Source organism: Apostichopus japonicus, chromosome 11 (assembly GCF_037975245.1).
Source record: "Apostichopus japonicus isolate 1M-3 chromosome 11, ASM3797524v1, whole genome shotgun sequence".
Taxonomy (NCBI): Eukaryota; Metazoa; Echinodermata; class Holothuroidea; order Aspidochirotida; family Stichopodidae; genus Apostichopus; species Apostichopus japonicus.
In genome coordinates, this window is record NC_092571.1 from 15,043,575 (window position 1) to 15,062,504 (window position 18,930).

Here is an 18,930-nt window from a genome sequence, read left to right on the forward strand (position 1 = left end):
GCTGTGGGTATTGACCGCAGCTGTATGTACTGACTGTGCACTAGTGTCTAATTACCGATGGTAGCAAGCTGTGTGCGTATTTTCTGGGATCGATGGTGGTGTCTAACACTTCTGTTACACCTCATTCGAAACTTGGTCAGATTACCGGCATTAGACGTTTCTTTTTGCGCGAGTCTTCACACCCTTTAAGTAAAACAAAGCGCATAACGCCGGGTACTGCAGATCGATCAACGAAACATTTAAACAATGGAGACCGATCATATTTTCCAGAAAGAAATTCCACGCCGTTTACAATTCGCTATAAATTTATTTTATTTGTATGTTTCTTTCCTTCATTCCGTAGTTGTCAGCCGTCAAGAAACCATCGACTCTCTAGACTCTTACCGACCAGACGACTTAGAAGAACCAATCAACTTTCCGGAGCCCGTCAGCCAAGATATCTTGTCGATGGATGACCTACACCGGGAATCGGAGGAGGAGGAGGAGGACGATACGCCGGCGTGGAGTTCCCACCAAGTCTACGCAGAGGCTCACGATAATGATGCCTATGTTCAAGATGACACAGACATGCCTTCGAAACGTTCAGAAATGACCTCTCAGGAGAAGAGGGCGCACTTTCACGCCCTAGGTGCAAGGCGCAAGAAAATCCTCGATGCTCGTGCTAGGAATCAGGAAAGGTTGCTAGCGGGAAAGAGTAATTCCTTGAGGAATAAACGAAGCATGAAAGATAGGACTCATAATGGACCGCATAATGGTTTTGAAGAAGATACCAATTTTCTTCAGGTCAATTCTGCCTTAATGAACGGAGCCATCGGGGGAGGTAAGGCTCACCAGGCCGAAGTACATCCAAGAAAAGCATTTGCAGTAAATCGAACCCACCGAGAATTTCCACCTGCAGACAACGGTATTCCAAAGTCATATTCCACGGACGACGACCGATTGGATAAGAAATATCACAGACCTGCAGATCGACGGTTCCATTCTTTGGAAGAGGGTTCGAAAGATGATCTGGTGCCCATAGCAACAGGACCGGCACCACCAAAGGTAGGATTTGCTGGTCAAAGTATTTCCTTAGATGTACAATCTCCTATTGTCCAAAAGACGTCGAAAAATATCGTTCACGATCTTGAAATAGATTCCCCAGAGATAATAAATGTACCCGGTGCTGGTTCGGCGGAACTTTACGATATTCCAGAAGATCCAAACGAGGATCTCCTTGGAAACGAAGCGGATAACGGAAAGACGAAATCACTCATTGAACCACCGTCATCAAATAATGGAAGAGTGACCGATGGAAGATCTCACAGACAACCAAACAGATATTATAACGAAACCAATTTCAGTGATTTAAAAGATCTTGATATCAGCGCAAAATCAGTCAGAAAACATTTGCAGGAGCAGACGACAACTGGTGCGAAAATTAAACCTCAAAAGAAGTTAAGTGATCTTAGTGTGCCTTTACTTGTAGTACCAACTGATAGAGAAAGAAACTCTAAAGTTGTACAAGACCCGGATACGGAAGAACTTATCCCTTCGTCTCCGTTGATTGTCACAGCACCTGATAAATCCAGAGAGACTGAAAATTCGGGTAAAGGGAAAATACAAAAATTGCAACCCAATGGTAAACAAAGACGTAAAGATAAAAACGGGAAACAGAGGCAAAAGAAAAATGCCATTAAATTGCACGGTGAGATATTTAACTTTGAGCTCCAAGACGTGGCAAACGCAAATGGGGCCCATGTGACCAAGAAACACGAAAAGGGTCAAAACGAAACTTTTATTCAAACTTCTGAATTTGACGGACAATCAAAAATGAGAAACGAGAACATCAAGGTACGAGGCGGACGAGATTTAAATGAAATTAAAGAAGAACAAGAAGCAGAAGACAAAAGGAAATCGGCGAGAGAATTAAGGGCACGCTTTAAGCAAGCTAAAACGTCGAGGGTCTTAGCGGAGAACCTTCAACGTGACAACGATGACGTCATATTTTTGTAGCTGAAATGTCTATACTCAGTGCTGTTCGCATGCATGTCATTAGTTATAGGGGTGCATTTTTCTTCAATATTAGGATGGTATACACAGGGTCAACTACTTGAGCAGAGGGTACACCTCCCCCCCCCCCACAAACTCTTTTGAAAATAAGGGCATGAATACGAGTCCTTCGCCGTCAATTTTTCTAATTCTTAGCCGTTGCTGGGTCATTCAGCTGGATCATTTTTAGTTCGCAATGAGAGTGTGATGTGGCCGCTCTTGTGATCATTATTTAGGGTCACATGCACCATAATATCATGCACCAATTAGTATGCTGCATGTAGAATATATGAAAACTATAGGTTAATACACACGAACTAGCTTTACTAACAAAACAAAAACTCTGCTAAAAGGCTTGCTTAAATCGCCTGCTAGGCATCTTCAAACTATAAAAGCTTTCACCCCCTATACCACATATGGCTTTCCCTCCTACCACTCCCCATCGCAGCTCGTCCATACCCACCCCCATACATTGAGGAAGCTTTGTACGCCACTATTTATTCGAACACTGGATAAAATGTATTAAAACGTTTAGCATATTAACAATTGCTGAAGGTCTTCAACTGAAAGTATTCATTGCTGTGCTAATCCAAGTTCACGTGATACCAAAAATTGGGGGCGCTATACGTTTGACAATTAAAATGCCTCAGAGTCAGAGGATGACTTTGAGTCAGTGGAGTGATGCCCCTCCCCCCCCCCCCACCCCTCCCCCGCCAACTCCATCATCAGTCGAGGGGACGTTCAGTCGGGTAATTTGTTTTCTTAAAGAAAACTTTGAACTTTTCTTTTGGGGGAGCACCCCCACTTTGGGAATCACGTGTGCGGTGTGGGAGACATGTTGGGTGTCACAATTATGAGTGATCATAAAGTAAACATACTAGAATACTTTCTGGTGGAGAGAGGGCGGGCAATACTGATGACCTTTCAACTTAGCAACTTTGAATATGAACGGAAAGTAACTAAGACACTTCCATATAGGCAGAGGCAAAGTATGCCGTGCCCGATCCGTGCAGACTATTGTCTGCTCCCCCCCCCCCCCCACACACACACCCTTCCGTCGCCATCACTTGCACAAAAAGTCAGAATTCCTGGATCCCGGTTGGCCTGTTGACACCCAAACGTTCTATCGCAAGTTTACATCGTATAAGGACGAATAAAAAAAATGAAAAGAGAGATGCTTCGCCGTTGGATAGTGTGTATTATGGAATGAACCTGAAATCAAACTTCTCGGCCTTTTGGCTAAGATCATGTGTAGTATATGTTCCATTTTTGAGAGGAATGGTGATACACACCCGACGATGATCACACAGTCACAGTCCCGATGCAAGGGGTCTGGGGTTGAGAGCGGATCAGTCGTTCGGTAGCTTGGTTTTCGTGCCCAGGTTCTTTCCTGGGTGACTTTTCTTAAAAATTACCTGACATCAAACTACGGGTTTTGAATATCCATTGAAATGTGAGAGTGATTGATGCATTGTACATGTAGATAAAATCTGGTAAGACAACAAATTAAATGTAGGCGATGGTTGCAATCCAGCAACCATCACCTAAATTGAGGTACACTTGTAAATCACGCGTGAGTTGAATGAATTAGCATACTCCAATCGATTGTCAATACTTCAGAAAAGAAAGATGCCCACTTCTATTATAAACTAAGATATGCAAAATTGACCGATTAACCAGTTATCCAGAAGTCTTTAGTTGGATCAGGGAGCTGCTTTCTGGTGGGAGTATAACATACATATATGTTAACTATTTCCGCCACCCCCCCCCCCCCCGCCTCCCGTCACCCCACCCTCCCAGAACAAACACCATCGTTTGTCTTTTTGAGGGATGCCTGCCTCTCTTTTGCGTAACACCTGATGTAGTCGTATAAATGCAATGACATGCGGTCACGCCAGTGTTTTAAGTGCTGCATAACACAAGTATATGGTAATATATGTGAGATATATAATATGTGCATGATGTGACATGAGTACCAGTTTCACGAAATAGTGCAAACTTACATGCTATTAATGCCTTTATATTCCATTGCATTGATTGCATGTTTTCTTAAGTTTCATATTTAAAAGCCTTAATTGCCAATCAACATTGCCACATATTCAAGCTATTTGTTTTCTGTCTTTTGTCTTTTGTAAATCCTGACATACATCCTGTCATGAGATCCCCGGTTCGATTCCCGCCGACAGCAATGTGTGTCGTCTGGCAAGGGGTGTTGTTCAATAACAACTTCCCGACATGGACGTTAAATGGATGTGTGCCGAGAGATTGGCTTCGGTCAGCTTGCGAGTCTATAAGCCTCCATGGCTTCTTTCGCGAGTTCCTGCTTGCGGGAAGATCACATATACATACATACATACATTTCTTGGTAAATATTTAAAATGTTTCTTGATTATTTCCGATGCACATTTTCTGACAATTTTTTCGAGAAATATTTTACTGGTAAACTGTTTTCACCATTGATATCTTTTGTTGCCATTACCATTTAGTTCCAAATTATGAAGGGTCACTATCGAATATATCGCCATGCATGCTTGCACTGCACCCAAGACATGATAAGGCCTATAACGTGAGACCATAAATCTTGTTAGGGGTAGCAGCAATATTAAAGAAATATCAAATATTAAAGAAAGAAAAAAAATGCATTACTATGACGTCACACCTGTTTGCTTCAAGTTCACTTTGATACAAGCTGTGGCAATTGAATTTATCAATATCTCACAAACGCTATAGGAACTGAATGCAAATTTCGACAAATACATAGAATATGTTCTTAATAAATTAATTTTACATTAACGACACGTTGGAATATCGTTGTAATATCGATGAACGTGGGCAAGCTAAAAGTTAAGCTAAGAAGAGCAAAGAAATGGTCACGATCGATTCTTCAACTTAAGGGATAATCTGTCATTTCTTTATAATAAAATAAGTGCGAACTGTCTCCGTTTCTTATAAAAGTTTTACTGTTTATATATATATATATATATATATATATACATATATACATATTATCAGATTTTGCTTGACGGATGGGGTGGGGGGGGGGGGCTGACGAGTTCACCACCTACTTGGCAAATTTTGTGGCTACAAAATAAAACAAATCTAATTCGTTACTATGGTCCTTGTTATTGTATGTATCTGTGTGTATAGTGTTTCATTTATGTGGATCTAACAAACGGGTCTCTGTAAGTAACATATAGCCTATCATGTTATATATCGCTTACAATTATTGTCAACAATAACAAAGTAACTTCATGCATATTAACTTAATATATTTCTAACAATTTTGTTACTTTATTTTCATTTATAAGGTAAAGAAACCGGGTGCATGAGTTTTAATTGTGTGCATTATATTATATATCATTCTATTACTATATAAATATGCGTTTATTATTATTATGATGATGATAGCCTATACACTTCAAGTGCCTATACTGCAACTTTTTCCAAGTTAAATAAAATCACAGAAATCTTTTGCACTTTATCTTCTCTGTTTTAAATTCTTATGATTTCTTTGTCTCTCGATGTCATATATATATGTTCCCTGAAGATATTTTAGAATTATCAAAATCAAGGCCTTTGAGGTACTTAAAAAGGATGACTTTATTTGCACAACAGTAAGTTTAATATGTTGCAGACCGTTAAAAGGTACGGTACTTCTATCAGTCCAGGTTGTATATTTACTTCTGAACGACATTTTATTTTTGAGAATGACCCTTTAAGGTTCATCAGTAAAAGTGACTGTACTTTGTAGTCTAATATCATTCGAATAAAACAACACTGTTTAGCAAACTGCTTATATATCCACTAAAGAGCCTGTGTAAGAGAATGTGTAAAAGTAAGTTGGCCTGACGTTTCGTTCGATCCTAGCAGGATCTTAAGAGGCAGAATGACATTCACTTTAACACACATATCATTCGATCAGTTCCCGAGAAACAACACAAACATCCAATGTTAAAATGGTAAGCCATTTCTGGTCTCATATGACAAATTTGATTATGTGTTACACATTTTTCAAGGAAAAAATAGTGTTGAATGCCATCCGATGAAGTGCTGTTGTTTATATGAAGTAAAAATAACATGCAGGTTGAGTAAAAACAATTTAATAAAGAAGGAATTAACATTAACAATAAACGGCCTTCCCTGAGGCTCCGATGTCATCGTTAATTTAGCCTTACAGGTTCATTCCAGACATTAAATACATTTTTACGGTAATATGTTGAAAACCTAAATATTGACAAAAACATTAGTAAAACTTATTTTTCTTTCTTTCTTTAGCCTTGAACTAAAACCTATCAAAACTAAGGTTCTGCATTAAGTCATATTTTAAATTAGAATGGAAATCTTCAATTGACGCCACCCCTGTCCGTAAGTTTCTTCGAAATACTCAATAGAATAAGGAAATATAAACATTTATTACATTTCAATCGATTTTCGGAGCCTTAAGAAGGTAGTCTACTAAACAAAAGGAATACAAATTTAGGTCAAATAAGATCTCTTTTCATCACAACAAAAACGCTAACTAGATCAATAAATAATTGATTTGACACTGTGAATTTTGCCCAAAACAGCGTCGTTTTTTACTTTTAACCATAACATTTTCGATTTTTCTTTAGAAATCTAAAATCTGATTATTTCGGAAAGCTCATCAAGTAGCAATGTGAGATTCTAATATCAAACATTGTGTAAGGTTGATACCAAATTTAAACCCCAACTCAGGAGCGCCATTTTAGACAAGTTAGCAAATCTTCGACGAAGTCAAGTAAATGAAGGATACAAATATATAGCAAAATTACAAACCCATTTACCCCTCCGCACCCCAACCCCTCACCCATCCTCAACCCCACCCCACCCCGCCTAGTAAGAATCATGAATAAAACAGAAATTTGAAGGCAAGAGCTCCACGGCATTTCTCTCTCTTCTCTCTCCACCTCTCTCTTTCTCTCTTCCTCAATCTAAAAGAAAGAGGGTTTGGTATTTGATCCTAGCAGGAAATTAACCCCGAAAGAAGTTCCCCTGCTAGGATCGAACTTAAAGCTCCTTATATATTAGTTTTGTCTTCATATTGACCTATATAGACGTTTTCTAGACAGTATCGAGGCAGTTTGTTAACAACTCTCCGTTTCTTTTTTCTCTCTCTAAAAGATAATAATTACCAAGGTTTGGGAAGAAATAACGCCAGTCATGCTTTTCTCTTTTAAAGTAAAATGATGTTTGTCTTATATGGAGAACGTTCCCATCATCCCCCAGGTTTCGAATTTCTGGTTACACCCCTGGTAAAGTAAGAAATTGAAGTAAATAAACGTTAACATTTCTTTGGAGAGAAAAGTGGACAACTAACTATACATATTGCGGTAGCAGCGTGATAATAATCGAAGGCGCTATTCGGAAACGCCAAGGCAACGTCAGCTACTCATAAATGATCGCGAAATGATCACCAAATTCCCCACTGTTAGTTGAAAACCGTATGCAATATTTTGTCTCTAACTCGAGACCATTTAGTTGACTGAAATTAAGTCCTATTTGGACTGGCCGCTAAAACTGTGATTATTCCAGAAAGTTGGTAGATCCATGGTGAGGATAGCGTGATTAATCTAGTGCAGGGTTGTCCAACCTTTTGCAGAGGAGGGCCACATGGAATGATTATGATGAAGGAGGGGGCCGCATGAACCCTACGCTCGATTTTTCGATTTCTTGCCCGAAGCCCAAGGCAACAAAATGTGAGCACTGCGCGCGGAGCGCACTGATCTATTTTCCTTCCTGATAAAACATGAATAAAGTCCAGCCGCACCCCCCCCCCCCCCGCTGAGGAGTGTCACACAAACTGACATGTATGCAGTTTTTTGGACCCAGAAGGTTCGAATGATTGATTATATAGCTTAAAACTGTTATCAATAAATCTGCTCACTAAAATTTCGCATCGCAGAGCATCTCTGGCGGGCCGGACGCAACCCTGCGGCGGGCCGGACTGTGGCCCGCGGGCCGTAGGTTGGACAACCCTGATCTAGTGCTAGACATTCATCTAAGGTTCCCAAGAAATATTTAGCAGAGGAATTTGCAGACGGGAATCTCCAATTAAAGCCAATGTTGTTGATGTTATGCATCCAGTGTAGGAAATTTTGTGTCCCACGTAATTACTGTAAAGCCGGATCGTTACATCTGACACCCTTCTAAAGATTAATTTCCTGGTGAAATTCTAGAATGAGGAACCTTTTTAGCTACATAATTATATGCCAGGCTCAGCTTTACACTTGTACAGAAAGAGCCATGAGTAGGTTGCTCTTTGTGGGTAAAATGGAAGAGCGCCCCATATATACAAAGCCCTCATCCGATTTCCGGAAAATCCCACATGACAAATATGAATTAAAATTGAACTAATTTCGTACGTACATGAGTCTGTGCAAAATATAATGCTATACGTATGTATGTTATTGCGGCAAGTAATGAGAGCAAATGAAGAAATTCAAATTCATAGTAGTAAAAAATATGTAGGCAGCCAAGGTAACATTTAAATTGTTTCTTGTAGATGTGCCAACTACTCTACTTGCGGGCACTTACCTCAAAACTGGATGTAAGTACACCTGCTTGCAAAAACTATCAAATGAGCCTAGGACGCCTAACAGTAACATTAGGAAAGAGTAGCTAGTCTAGGCCAAACGATGATCAGCCTAACAAGTTAGTCAACAGTAGACTCAGGTTATACCTAAGTATTAGACTAAGGTTCCATATGAAGCTTTCTTTTCAACAGGCTTTTTATGCTGACAAAGTAGTAATTTTAATTGCAGTATGAAGTTGGATAATTATGATGTAAGCAATACTACTAAAATACATTAGGCCTAGCCTAGGCATAATGGTATAGTAATACTAATAGGCTAGTAACACAAGTAGTAGCTTCACACAAGCCCACTGCCCAGTTCGTGTTGAAATTAAAATAGCAAGATATTAACCTGGCGTTTGTTTTTCTTTAGAAAACAGGCGTTATTAACTGAGGTATTACTCAGTCTTTGCAGGCAGCCCTAAATGCTAAAGCGGGCCTATCGTTGCTCGGTCTAAGCCACATCTACACTACAGTTACACCTAGGCCTAGGCTATACATGCAGTGTAACTTTAGTGAACGCTGAGCAGTAGGTGTAAGTGAGTACTGTGTAAGGCTAGGCCTAGGTCTACTTTAAGTTTATAGTAGACTACTTATCAACACCTAATCTTAAACAGAAGGGCTTATTTATGACTAGGCCTGGGCTACATGTATGTATTCACTCCAGTCCTAGGCTAACAGTAACAATGTTCACTTTTAGCTGAGTAGGCTTCGTCTGACCTGTCTCCCGATCGAAGTTAAGAAGATCCTGTAACTAAGGATCTGTGTCATTGATAATCAATTGGGCTTTGCCCTTGGTAAGGGTCATGCGGTACGGTATTGAACCAGTGCTATGGCTGAGTGGATGACAGCGGTGGCATAAGAAGCAATGAATACTAGCATCGTGGGTTCAAACCCTAGCCAGCCAAGTAAGGTGGTTTTGTCATCCTGGAGAACTTCACAATTTGTCCAAGCTAAAGTGGTCTCCCAAATTGTGAAAGTACAAACAAAATGAACTAAAACTGTAAATAGCCAGCCAATGTAGTGTGCAAGTAATATATATGCCATTTGGCATATTTGAGGAGATACGAACAAGACATGTACCAAGAAATGAACAGTTGAGTATTATAGACAGAAATAAAAGTCACTTCAGGCAAACAGCTGTTTCCAGATCACTGACTGCAGGAAGCTAAATCTAGCTTGGCTTGTTGTCTTCTTGGAAGCATGTTTTAATAGTTTGGCAATCTGGAAAACTTTATACAGAGCTACATATATACTGTATCCTTATAATGAGGCCTTAATCGTGACCCTCCAGTGACCCCCCTTCTTGGCTATTTGGATTTGAAAAAGGGGTCTGATCCATAGCAATAGATGTAGTGTGATGTAACCCATATCTGAAGCATTTCATCTTTGCCTCCAATAAATGCTGTCTGCTGCAAAACCCATCAAAATCTAGTGTCCTAAACTATTACTTTACTGAACCATCTAAATTAAATATTTGCTGCTATATTTTGATCACCAATTGTTTCAAACCTTTGATATTATCAACGAGAACTTTCTTTATCACTGGTGTACAGTATGAATGTATTATTAAAGTTTCTTCTTAGAGTACTCTCTTTTTTAAATCTAAATTCAGGACTTGAAGTAATGATCATGCTAACCCATTCAAATTTGTGTTACCTTTTATTTTTTCCTTTCTTTTGAGGAGTTGCACTAGTTAACATAGACAGACTTATCCCCAAAATATATCATAGCTGTAGATTGCACAGCAGCATCAATTGAGGAAATCTGGGGACATATTGAAGATGACCAACTCCCTTTTCCCCTCCAGCCCCCCCCCCCTACCTATAATGTTTGTACCTACTGTACACTGTACATTTAAATGGGAGTGGTACCATTTTGAGGATAGATCTCTTAGTGTCTAGGTAGTCTATGTTTCAAGAATGATGGTCAAATGTCAAAGTTAAGAGCTCACCTCTTCCAGAGTAGTAGTTACTTTTGTCCGAGGTTAAAGAAATAAAAACAATGCCGAAATATTTCATGCAGTGCATCATGATGATTGTCATGTGAATAACAGGCTATGAAATTACTAAATGATCTAGGTTGCCTTTATCTGTGAGCCATTGAAGCAACATAAAGGAATGTTTGGTTGTAAACAATCATGGCTCTCGGTCCAAGGGATAAAAATGAAGGCCAAACAGGTATAATTGAGTTCATTCAAGTCTTTTCAGAAATTCCTGGACAATACATTACATCCGTGGAAAATTTCTGGGGACACTTAATGCGGGGACTGTCCCCGCAAATCAAGGTGTCTTGTCAGCTCAGCCTAGATCTATAGATGTCACTTAGCATAGAAGAAGACAGCTGGTACTAAACATGGACACAATTTACGTTCCTTTTCAGTTTGTCAAGCACTGCAGTATGTGTAGACAACCATTATGATCTCTTCTCCCTCACTCTCTCTCTCTTCCATTCATGAATCTAAATTACAGGCATTATTGTAATTTACTTTTTAAATCCAACAGTTATTCCATCCCTAGCCTAGCTTCAGAGAGTTTGCAAAATGGCGCAGAGAGATGAGGATACACAATGGCTAGACGAACTGTTGGAGGAGACCCAGCTGCAACGATTCGCGCAAGCGATACACGACGAGCTACAGGTCACGCGGCTTGACCATTTCAGATTCGTCGAGACCCAAGACCTCGAAAAGATCGGCATGGGTAGACCCGCAGCTAGACGGCTACTGGACAAAGTTAACAGACAAAGGAAAAAATCGACAAATATCATTGAAAGGGTGAGTACAGCATTCAATGTTTTTCTTTCCTCTTTCATGGATACACAATTTCCTGCCTGCTTTCATTTGTATTCACTTTTTCTCGATATAAAGGAAGGAAGAAAAATTACTTTCAATCCTCTTATCAACATCTCTGTACATGTCATGTACTTGCGTGTTATTTTTGCATACATGTACACTTCAGTGCATGTTTTTATGTAGCACTGTGTAAAGGTGTGTAAGGGGGGGGGGGGGGAACTGTTAAGTTTGATTTATAAGCAAAGGTTAATGTACTCTTATGGTGTTGGTATGATGAGTACATGGTGTAAAATAGGAAATGAGTCAGGGTTGACCCTGACTTTCCAAGTTTCACAATTCATGTACAGTACCTCTGGGCAAATTTTTAAGGAGTTTGTCTGGATTATCCCAGGTCTTACTTTACGGTCGTCCGAACGGCAGAGTTAGTCATCCAACGGCATGTAGCAAAATGACAATAAACGACCAGTCCTTTATGTACAGTATCCTGCAGGAAAGATGTAAGTTTGGTAAATAGAACAGCAATATGTACACTTTAGGAGAGATGTGTAGGTTTGGTGAATAGAATGGCAATATGTACTGTACACTGTAGGAGAGATGTGTAGGTTTGGTGATATAGAGTAGCAATATGTACAATGTAGGAGAGATGTGTAGGTTTGGTGAATAAAATAGCAACATGTACACTGTAGGAGAGATGTGTAGGTTTGGTGAAATAGAATAGCAATATGTACACTGTAGGAGAGATGTGTAGGTTTGGTGCCTACAACAGCAATATGTACACTGTAGGAGAGATGTGCAGGTTTGGTGAATAGAATAGCAATATGTACACTGTAGGAGAGATGTGTAGGTTTGGTGAAATAAAACAGCAATATGTACACTGTAGGAGAGATGTGTTAGTTTGGTGCCTAGAACAGCAGTATGTACACTGTAGGAGATATGTGTAGGTTTGGTGAAATAGAATAGCAATATGTACACTGAAGGAGAGATTTGTAGGTTTGGTGAAAATCAGTTCAGCAATATGTACACTGTAGGAGAGATGTGTAGGTTTGGTGAAATAAAACGGCAAAATGTACACTGTAGGAGAGATGTGTAGGTTTGGTGAATAGAATAGCAATATGTACACTGTAGGAGAGATGTGTAGGTTTGGTGAATAGAACACCATCTTTGGACCATTAAAAGTCCCTCTCGTGTGGATCATCAGGCCTACGACTATCCTTTTTTTTTTTTTTTTTTTCAGTATCTCCAAAGTGACAGGCGGGCGTTTTTTCAATGTATTATGTAACCTATTTTGGAGGTATCTAGTTACAGTACAATGCAATCTAAAGTTGATGTAAATAATTTTACTCGTCCGCCGGTTTAACCTCCAAAGCTGTCTTTGGTCGTCCGAATAGAAATTTGGTTGTCTTGAATGAATCCAATGACCTTTAAAAATTTACCCTTGTACCTCCGTACGTATGTAAGAGGGAACTGTTTATTCTCATATCAGTACTAGATTATATCACACTGTGGTGTAGGAAGTCCTCAAATTGGCACATGGCCAGAATCATAAAACATACACAGTTTGTATGTCTACTCCTTTCATTCTATGGATAGATTATTACATGATTGTCTTTTCAACTGAAATGAATAACTTCCTAACTATCTAGCCTTCGGTTTCAGTTTCATTCTCTCTATATATGCTAATAGAGGAATCGAATAAAAGAATCAGAACAACGGTATGAAATGGTATGGAATAACTTACCCCAGGACATATGCAATATTAATATAGACTTAACGCAATTCAATAAATTTCCTTAAAACACTGTTTTTCAGAGCTGCCAACACAGATTAATGTACTTATTATTATACTTGCTGTACATACTTAATTCATGTGTTATTATTGTATTTTAGTCATAATTTTTCTATTTATTTTTTAACATTTCTATTTTTCTATACAATCTTAAAAGGATTGTCTGGTGGCCCAAAGAAGTTACCTTAAAAAATAGTAAATAATTTTCCAAACATGTTGTCAAAGTATGAGAACGCTAATATTGCGTTTGACAGAGAAACGATTTTTTAATCGTTAAGGATAGACATTTCAAATATGATTTGAACAGTACAAAACGTGACGTCAGCTATGCTATTGCAGATTGCGACATAACCCACCCTCCGCACAGTACCTATACGGTAATCAAAACAAAAACCGCGTTTGTATACAGATAAATTTCTTCCTTAATTTCTGGTGAAATTTCTTAGAAGTTAGATATGTTTTCAAAAACTTCTTAAGCCGCCATGTACTAGATCGGTGGTTCCGTGGTCTTTGTGTAACACAAGGTAAATTTTAACAGTGAACTCTTCGTTGTTTAGGCTATACATTGCGCTATCCAGCTCCAACGAGAAGAATGTTCGCATACAGGCTATACTCTAACGTTGACAATCGGACAGTTCTGCGAAGCCTAAGCTTCTTAGTGCTACATTCTGCTCTGACAACGATTCCGATAAATTTCTTCCATATTTTCCGGTGAAATTTCCTATAAATTAGATATGATTTAAAAACTCCTTAAGCCGCCATATATGTAGTAGATCAGTGGTTTCGTGTTTTTTTCTGTAACACAAGATAAGTATTAACAGCAGACTCTTCGTTGTTTATACATCGCGCTATCCAGCTCCAGCGTGAAGAATGTTAGTGCGTATAGGCTACTCTAACGTTTACAATCGGACAGTTCTGCGAAGTCTTAGCTTCTCGGTGCTACATTCTGCTCTGAAAACGATTCCGCCAAGTTTTATCTTTCGGTGTAAAAAATACTTTTCAAGTTTCCTTTTGCTGTTAATTTGATCTGTGAATTTTATTTCAGCGATTTCGAAGAACAGTTTATGAACTGTGGCTTGAGTGTGAGTGTATTATGTGCAACGCTATACAAGTACACCATCTGGGCATCGTAGGATATACGTTCGCGAGTATGTACGTTATATTAGGCAATCCAATGTGCTTACACGTGAGAGTGTATTTGTTGCGGAAATGGGAGTGCTATCTTCAAGTCGCCTGTTTTGCCTATCTGCAAGCACTACGTCAATCACCATATTGAAGTGTTCGAACAAACGGTACTTTTGGTGAGAAACTGGTGAATTTGAAAACCAGATTTCTACAAGAAGAAAACGTCGAATGGGGACAATTTTTACATGGTTAGAAAGAGAAAAATAATAACTATAAGGACAATGTATCAAAATCTTCCACCAGACAATTCCTTTAACTTTTATAACCTTTTCAACTTTTTTACTTTTAACAAATTTTTATCTTTTGCTGTAAAGCGCTTTATAGCAATTTTTTAATTGAATAAGGCGCTATATAAATCTCGTGAAATAATAATAATACCTGAATGGAAATGAGGGCGGTATTGAAGAACTTTGCATGCATACACTCCGAATGTATGACTTGGTTAATTCCCTTTGAGTAGAACGTTTCTGTATGCTGCCGTGTTGGACGAATCTCACCGTGATAGTAATCATCGACTTTGCAATCCGGGCGATAGTCATTGCCTACTCTGCAATCCGCGGGGTCCTGCATAAAAGTTTGCAAGGACGGTAAGAGTGACTCCATAGTTTTTCGGGAACCAAAAAGGAAAAGAATCATGCAAGAGAAAGAGTCACTGCAGCAGCTGCAAAAACCCTCTGCAGCAAGGCTGAATTACAGTGGCTTGATAGGGACATAGAGAAAAAATTAGTGTGTACCCAAATTTAAAAATTTTGACTTTTATATCAAAATTTGACTATTGAAAGCAAAATTTTGACATTTTATCTCAAAATTGTGACTCTCTATCTCAAAATTCTGACTTTTATCTCAAAATTTTGACTTTTAAAGTCAAAAGTTTGACTTTTTAACTCAAAATTTTGACTCAACAAGTAAAAAAAAAAGTGTTCTTTCCTATGTCCCTATTAAGCTACCGTACTGAATCCATATAAGAACAATAGAGATTATCTTGTCAGATTAGTAGTGTCCATTGTGTGAAACTGCAGAGCACAAACTATTATCTCAGTGCAGACTGGCTGCAGCATGAGCTGGAGTCCCCCTCTCACCTCCCCCTCCCACCTCCCCCCTCAGCATCCTAATTTTAACACAGTACTTACATGAAGTGAATTGAAGTGGGGAGAAGGGCATGATCAGTACTACTGTTAGGCTCACGTAAAGAGAGCTCTACTGAACAGTGAATTACAAAATGTGAACTTGAGTTTGTAGCTAAATCTATTTCAAGTACACGACAAAAAGTGCACTTTTGGATTTCAATTGGAAAAGTTGGCTCTTTTTTACAGAAATTCCACTGGAGTATAAATTGACATTCCTTCCTCACTGTGTTAGCTAAAAAAACATAACAGAGCATACAGTTCTGTACATCTCATGGTGTTTTTATATGTAGTAATATATGCTTCTTCACCATCACAACAACAGTTGCATACCTTACACTGACAAACAGGAAAGATGTTTTGTCACATTTGAAAATTGTGAGAGGGGGGGGTTTGTGGATTTTGGGGAGAAAAAAGTCACTCAGCAACCGAAAATATTATAATCCTTGCTCCATTTCCTTGCACAACATAGAGTCGCATTTAGACCTCCTGCAGAACTACAAAACACGAAAAACCGAACTCTACTGGTATAAACCTTTCCCAAAGAGCCATCTTGATCGTGACACTCATGGATAATTTGGAGGATGTTGGTTGAATTTGTCACAAAAATCTGTCACACTCACCGGTGTCACATCTTGCCGCATCAGTGTTACATTTCCTTGCACACTGTAGCAATATGGGATGGCAGGGGGTAGGGGGGAGGGGTTGGGAGCCTGGTTGGGGACAATTAAAATCTCCCAGTCCACTTTTTGTCCGTTTTTTACGTTCTTCATATTTCCTTCGGAGTATTGAAATTTTTGAAATTCTCATGGAACTGCACTTTTTAGCACAGAGCCAAGTTACAAAGTAATAAAATATATAAGGTTATTGCAGAATATTTAAACATGATGCTCTACTGGGTTCATTCAAAACCCCAACATCAAAATGTTTTTCAGCCAAAGAATTACCAAATCTGTTTTCCTTTTGGCATTTCTACTGAGGTCATGTCAATATTTGAACCATGATGAAATGTTTCCCTTCCTATTCTCCTTCAACTCAAACAAGACTTTGTTGAAATACCTGATCCTTATCACCATCCGGACATTCAGTCTCTTTGGTGCCAAAAAACTGGGTATAAAATTTCTGAGACCTGTCTGATGTAACTCAAAACCCCAGAAGTCCTCTTTCCAAATGAAATCTTTGATCGAGGAAAGATGGTACTGTAGATATCGTCATATCAGTATAAAACAATATTAATCCAAAGTTATTGTTTGCTTTGATGTGCGACCATACGTGTGCAACGGAAACATCTTCTCTGCACAGGTCGCCTACAAATTATCACTTCATGTTTGCTTTGATCAGGATTTTTTTTTTGGGGGGGGAGGGGGTAATCTAAGATGTTTGTCTAAGTTGCTCATGAATCGAAGCAATATCTGTGGGGTTTTGAGGGACTATATACTTGCTGTAAGTCGCGACAGTATGAGAATAGGGCACAGTGTTGAAAAGTAGGATGCTGCAGGTGCTGCAGCCAGGCTGCACAGGACACAGTCTTTTGTGCTATGCAGTTTCACACAATAGGCAATGAAGTTTCACACAATAGGCAATGAAGTTTCACACAATAGGCAATGAAGTCTCACACAATAGGCAATGAAGTTTTACACAATAGGCAATGAAGTTTTACACAATAGGCAATGAAGTTCCACATACTGTAATAGGCAATGAAGTTTCACACAATAGGCAATGAAGTTTCACACAATAGGCAATGAAGTTTCACACAATAGGGCAGTGTTAGCTGGCAGAGATAATCTCTATTGTTCTCACATTGTGTCAGCCTGGCTGCAGAGAATTTTGCAGCTGCTGCAGTTTTCCTGTGTTACGTGGTGTGTTGCACTTTCTTCACTGTGTAGTCTCACTCACAAGAATGTCTTACTGTTCTACCACATAATAAATATGTAGCAGCATGCTCCAGTCTTAATCTATTTTTCTTTTCTATCTTTGGGGTGATTGCAGAACAGGACAGGGGAGTGGAGGGGGGGTTGGAAAGCAGGGAAGAGGATGAGGTGGAGATGATTTGCAGATGGGCGGTCTCACTTGCAATTTAAATGTTATTGAATAACATACTTTCTGTTAAACTTACTGTACAGTATCAATTTCGTTCTCAATGTCTGTATCGATGTAATTGGTTTGGGGGGGGGGTTTGGGGGGGGCCACAAATCCATACTTATGATAATTTTAAACTTTCTAGAACTGTAAGTCTCCTAATTTGTATCTCCTATACCTTGTACTATTGTAGCTTCTTTGAATTTATTGATATATTTTACTTCAATTCTGTATTAATTTGTTTACTAAATATTTGAAATCAAATTATGTATCTAGACATATTCCCAAATTATACAAACTGATAAAACTTTCAAGTGACTTTCACTGGGCAACAGTGGGTGGTAAGGGGGGGTACTTACAGTTAGCTTCAATAATTTGCTTAAAACTTATCAAGAAGAAAGGAGGAGACATACATTCCAAAGAAAAATCGGTATAAAATCCCTGAATATTCTGAGGTGTAATTTGCGTACTTGTACTGTATTAACATGAAAAACAAAGTGTAAAAGAAACATCAGAAACTTTTAGTGAAAATAACAAAATGCATACAGCTGCTCCCCAGGGTCTTTGCTCCCTGGACCCTCATAAGGACTCTCCTTGCCCCCCCTTTCCTGGGTAGTCCCCTGTATCCCAGCCAATCACAGTGTACAAGCTACCAATCAGTCAGATTAGAAAGGCCCTCCTAGACACATATGCTAGATATGATGTGGTACAGTAGTAGAAGTGTCTCAGCATATGATTCCATAACACATATGACAGAAGAAATTATAAAAGTAAATAATAATAAGTAAGAAAAATAAAATACTAACAAACATTTGTATTGCGCCGGTGTCCATCAAGAAAAATGCTCATATCACAGTGGAACGAAAGGGCGAAGTAAATAACAGACAAAAGATTAGATAAGAATCGGTAATTTAAGTTGATTAGAAGTCTTTGAGTTCAAAGAAAACAGATGAAAAATGATCGCATCTAGGTAGGAAGTACAGGTACAGTTCTGAGTACTGTACATATTTGTGAAACCTTTCAATGTATTAATACCATATCACTTCCTCGAGGTAATAATACATGGAACCTATATATTAGAATGATACTTAACACATATATCCAGGAAACGGAAAAGTTTTGATATTACAATATCCTTCAGAAGAAGTGACAAAATATTAGTGTGCATAGCGTGCGTGTGCATCTATGGAGCAGTCTGCGGAAAGTTCTGCATTTAACTTTAAGAATGGCGGCGAACGGAACGAAAGTACACTCTCTGTTTGTCTGTGATGACTTTTCCTGTTTTGAAGAGCTTTACAAGATATCAAATTTCCAACAATTTATTATTGTACATGTATAGCAG

At 38.8% G+C, this 18,930-nt stretch overlaps 2 protein-coding genes across 6 annotated transcripts in view; both read left to right on the forward strand.

Annotated features, from left to right (window-relative positions):
* Positions 1-6,722, forward strand: part of LOC139976204 (uncharacterized) — a 56,892-nt gene extending 50,170 nt beyond the window's left edge. For 2 of the 3 annotated variants that reach the window (XM_071984722.1, XM_071984725.1), the window contains one exon: positions 344-6,721. In XM_071984722.1, coding sequence (XP_071840823.1) covers positions 344-1,995 — 1,652 coding nt within the window. In that variant the 3' untranslated portion in view covers positions 1,996-6,721. Of the gene's footprint in view, positions 1-343 lie in introns of all 3 variants that reach the window. The other variant, XM_071984723.1, reaches the window with a different exon arrangement.
* Positions 6,723-8,420: 1,698 nt separating this feature from the next.
* Positions 8,421-18,930, forward strand: part of LOC139975527 (uncharacterized) — a 71,600-nt gene continuing 61,090 nt past the window's right edge. The window contains exons 1-2 of one of the 3 annotated variants that reach the window (XM_071983519.1): positions 8,421-8,599; positions 11,128-11,396. In XM_071983519.1, the coding sequence (XP_071839620.1) occupies positions 11,166-11,396 (231 nt within the window). In that variant the 5' untranslated portion in view covers positions 8,421-8,599; positions 11,128-11,165. Of the gene's footprint in view, positions 8,600-8,645; positions 8,704-11,127; positions 11,397-18,930 lie in introns of those variants that run through there. The other 2 variants (XM_071983521.1, XM_071983520.1) reach the window with 2 other exon arrangements.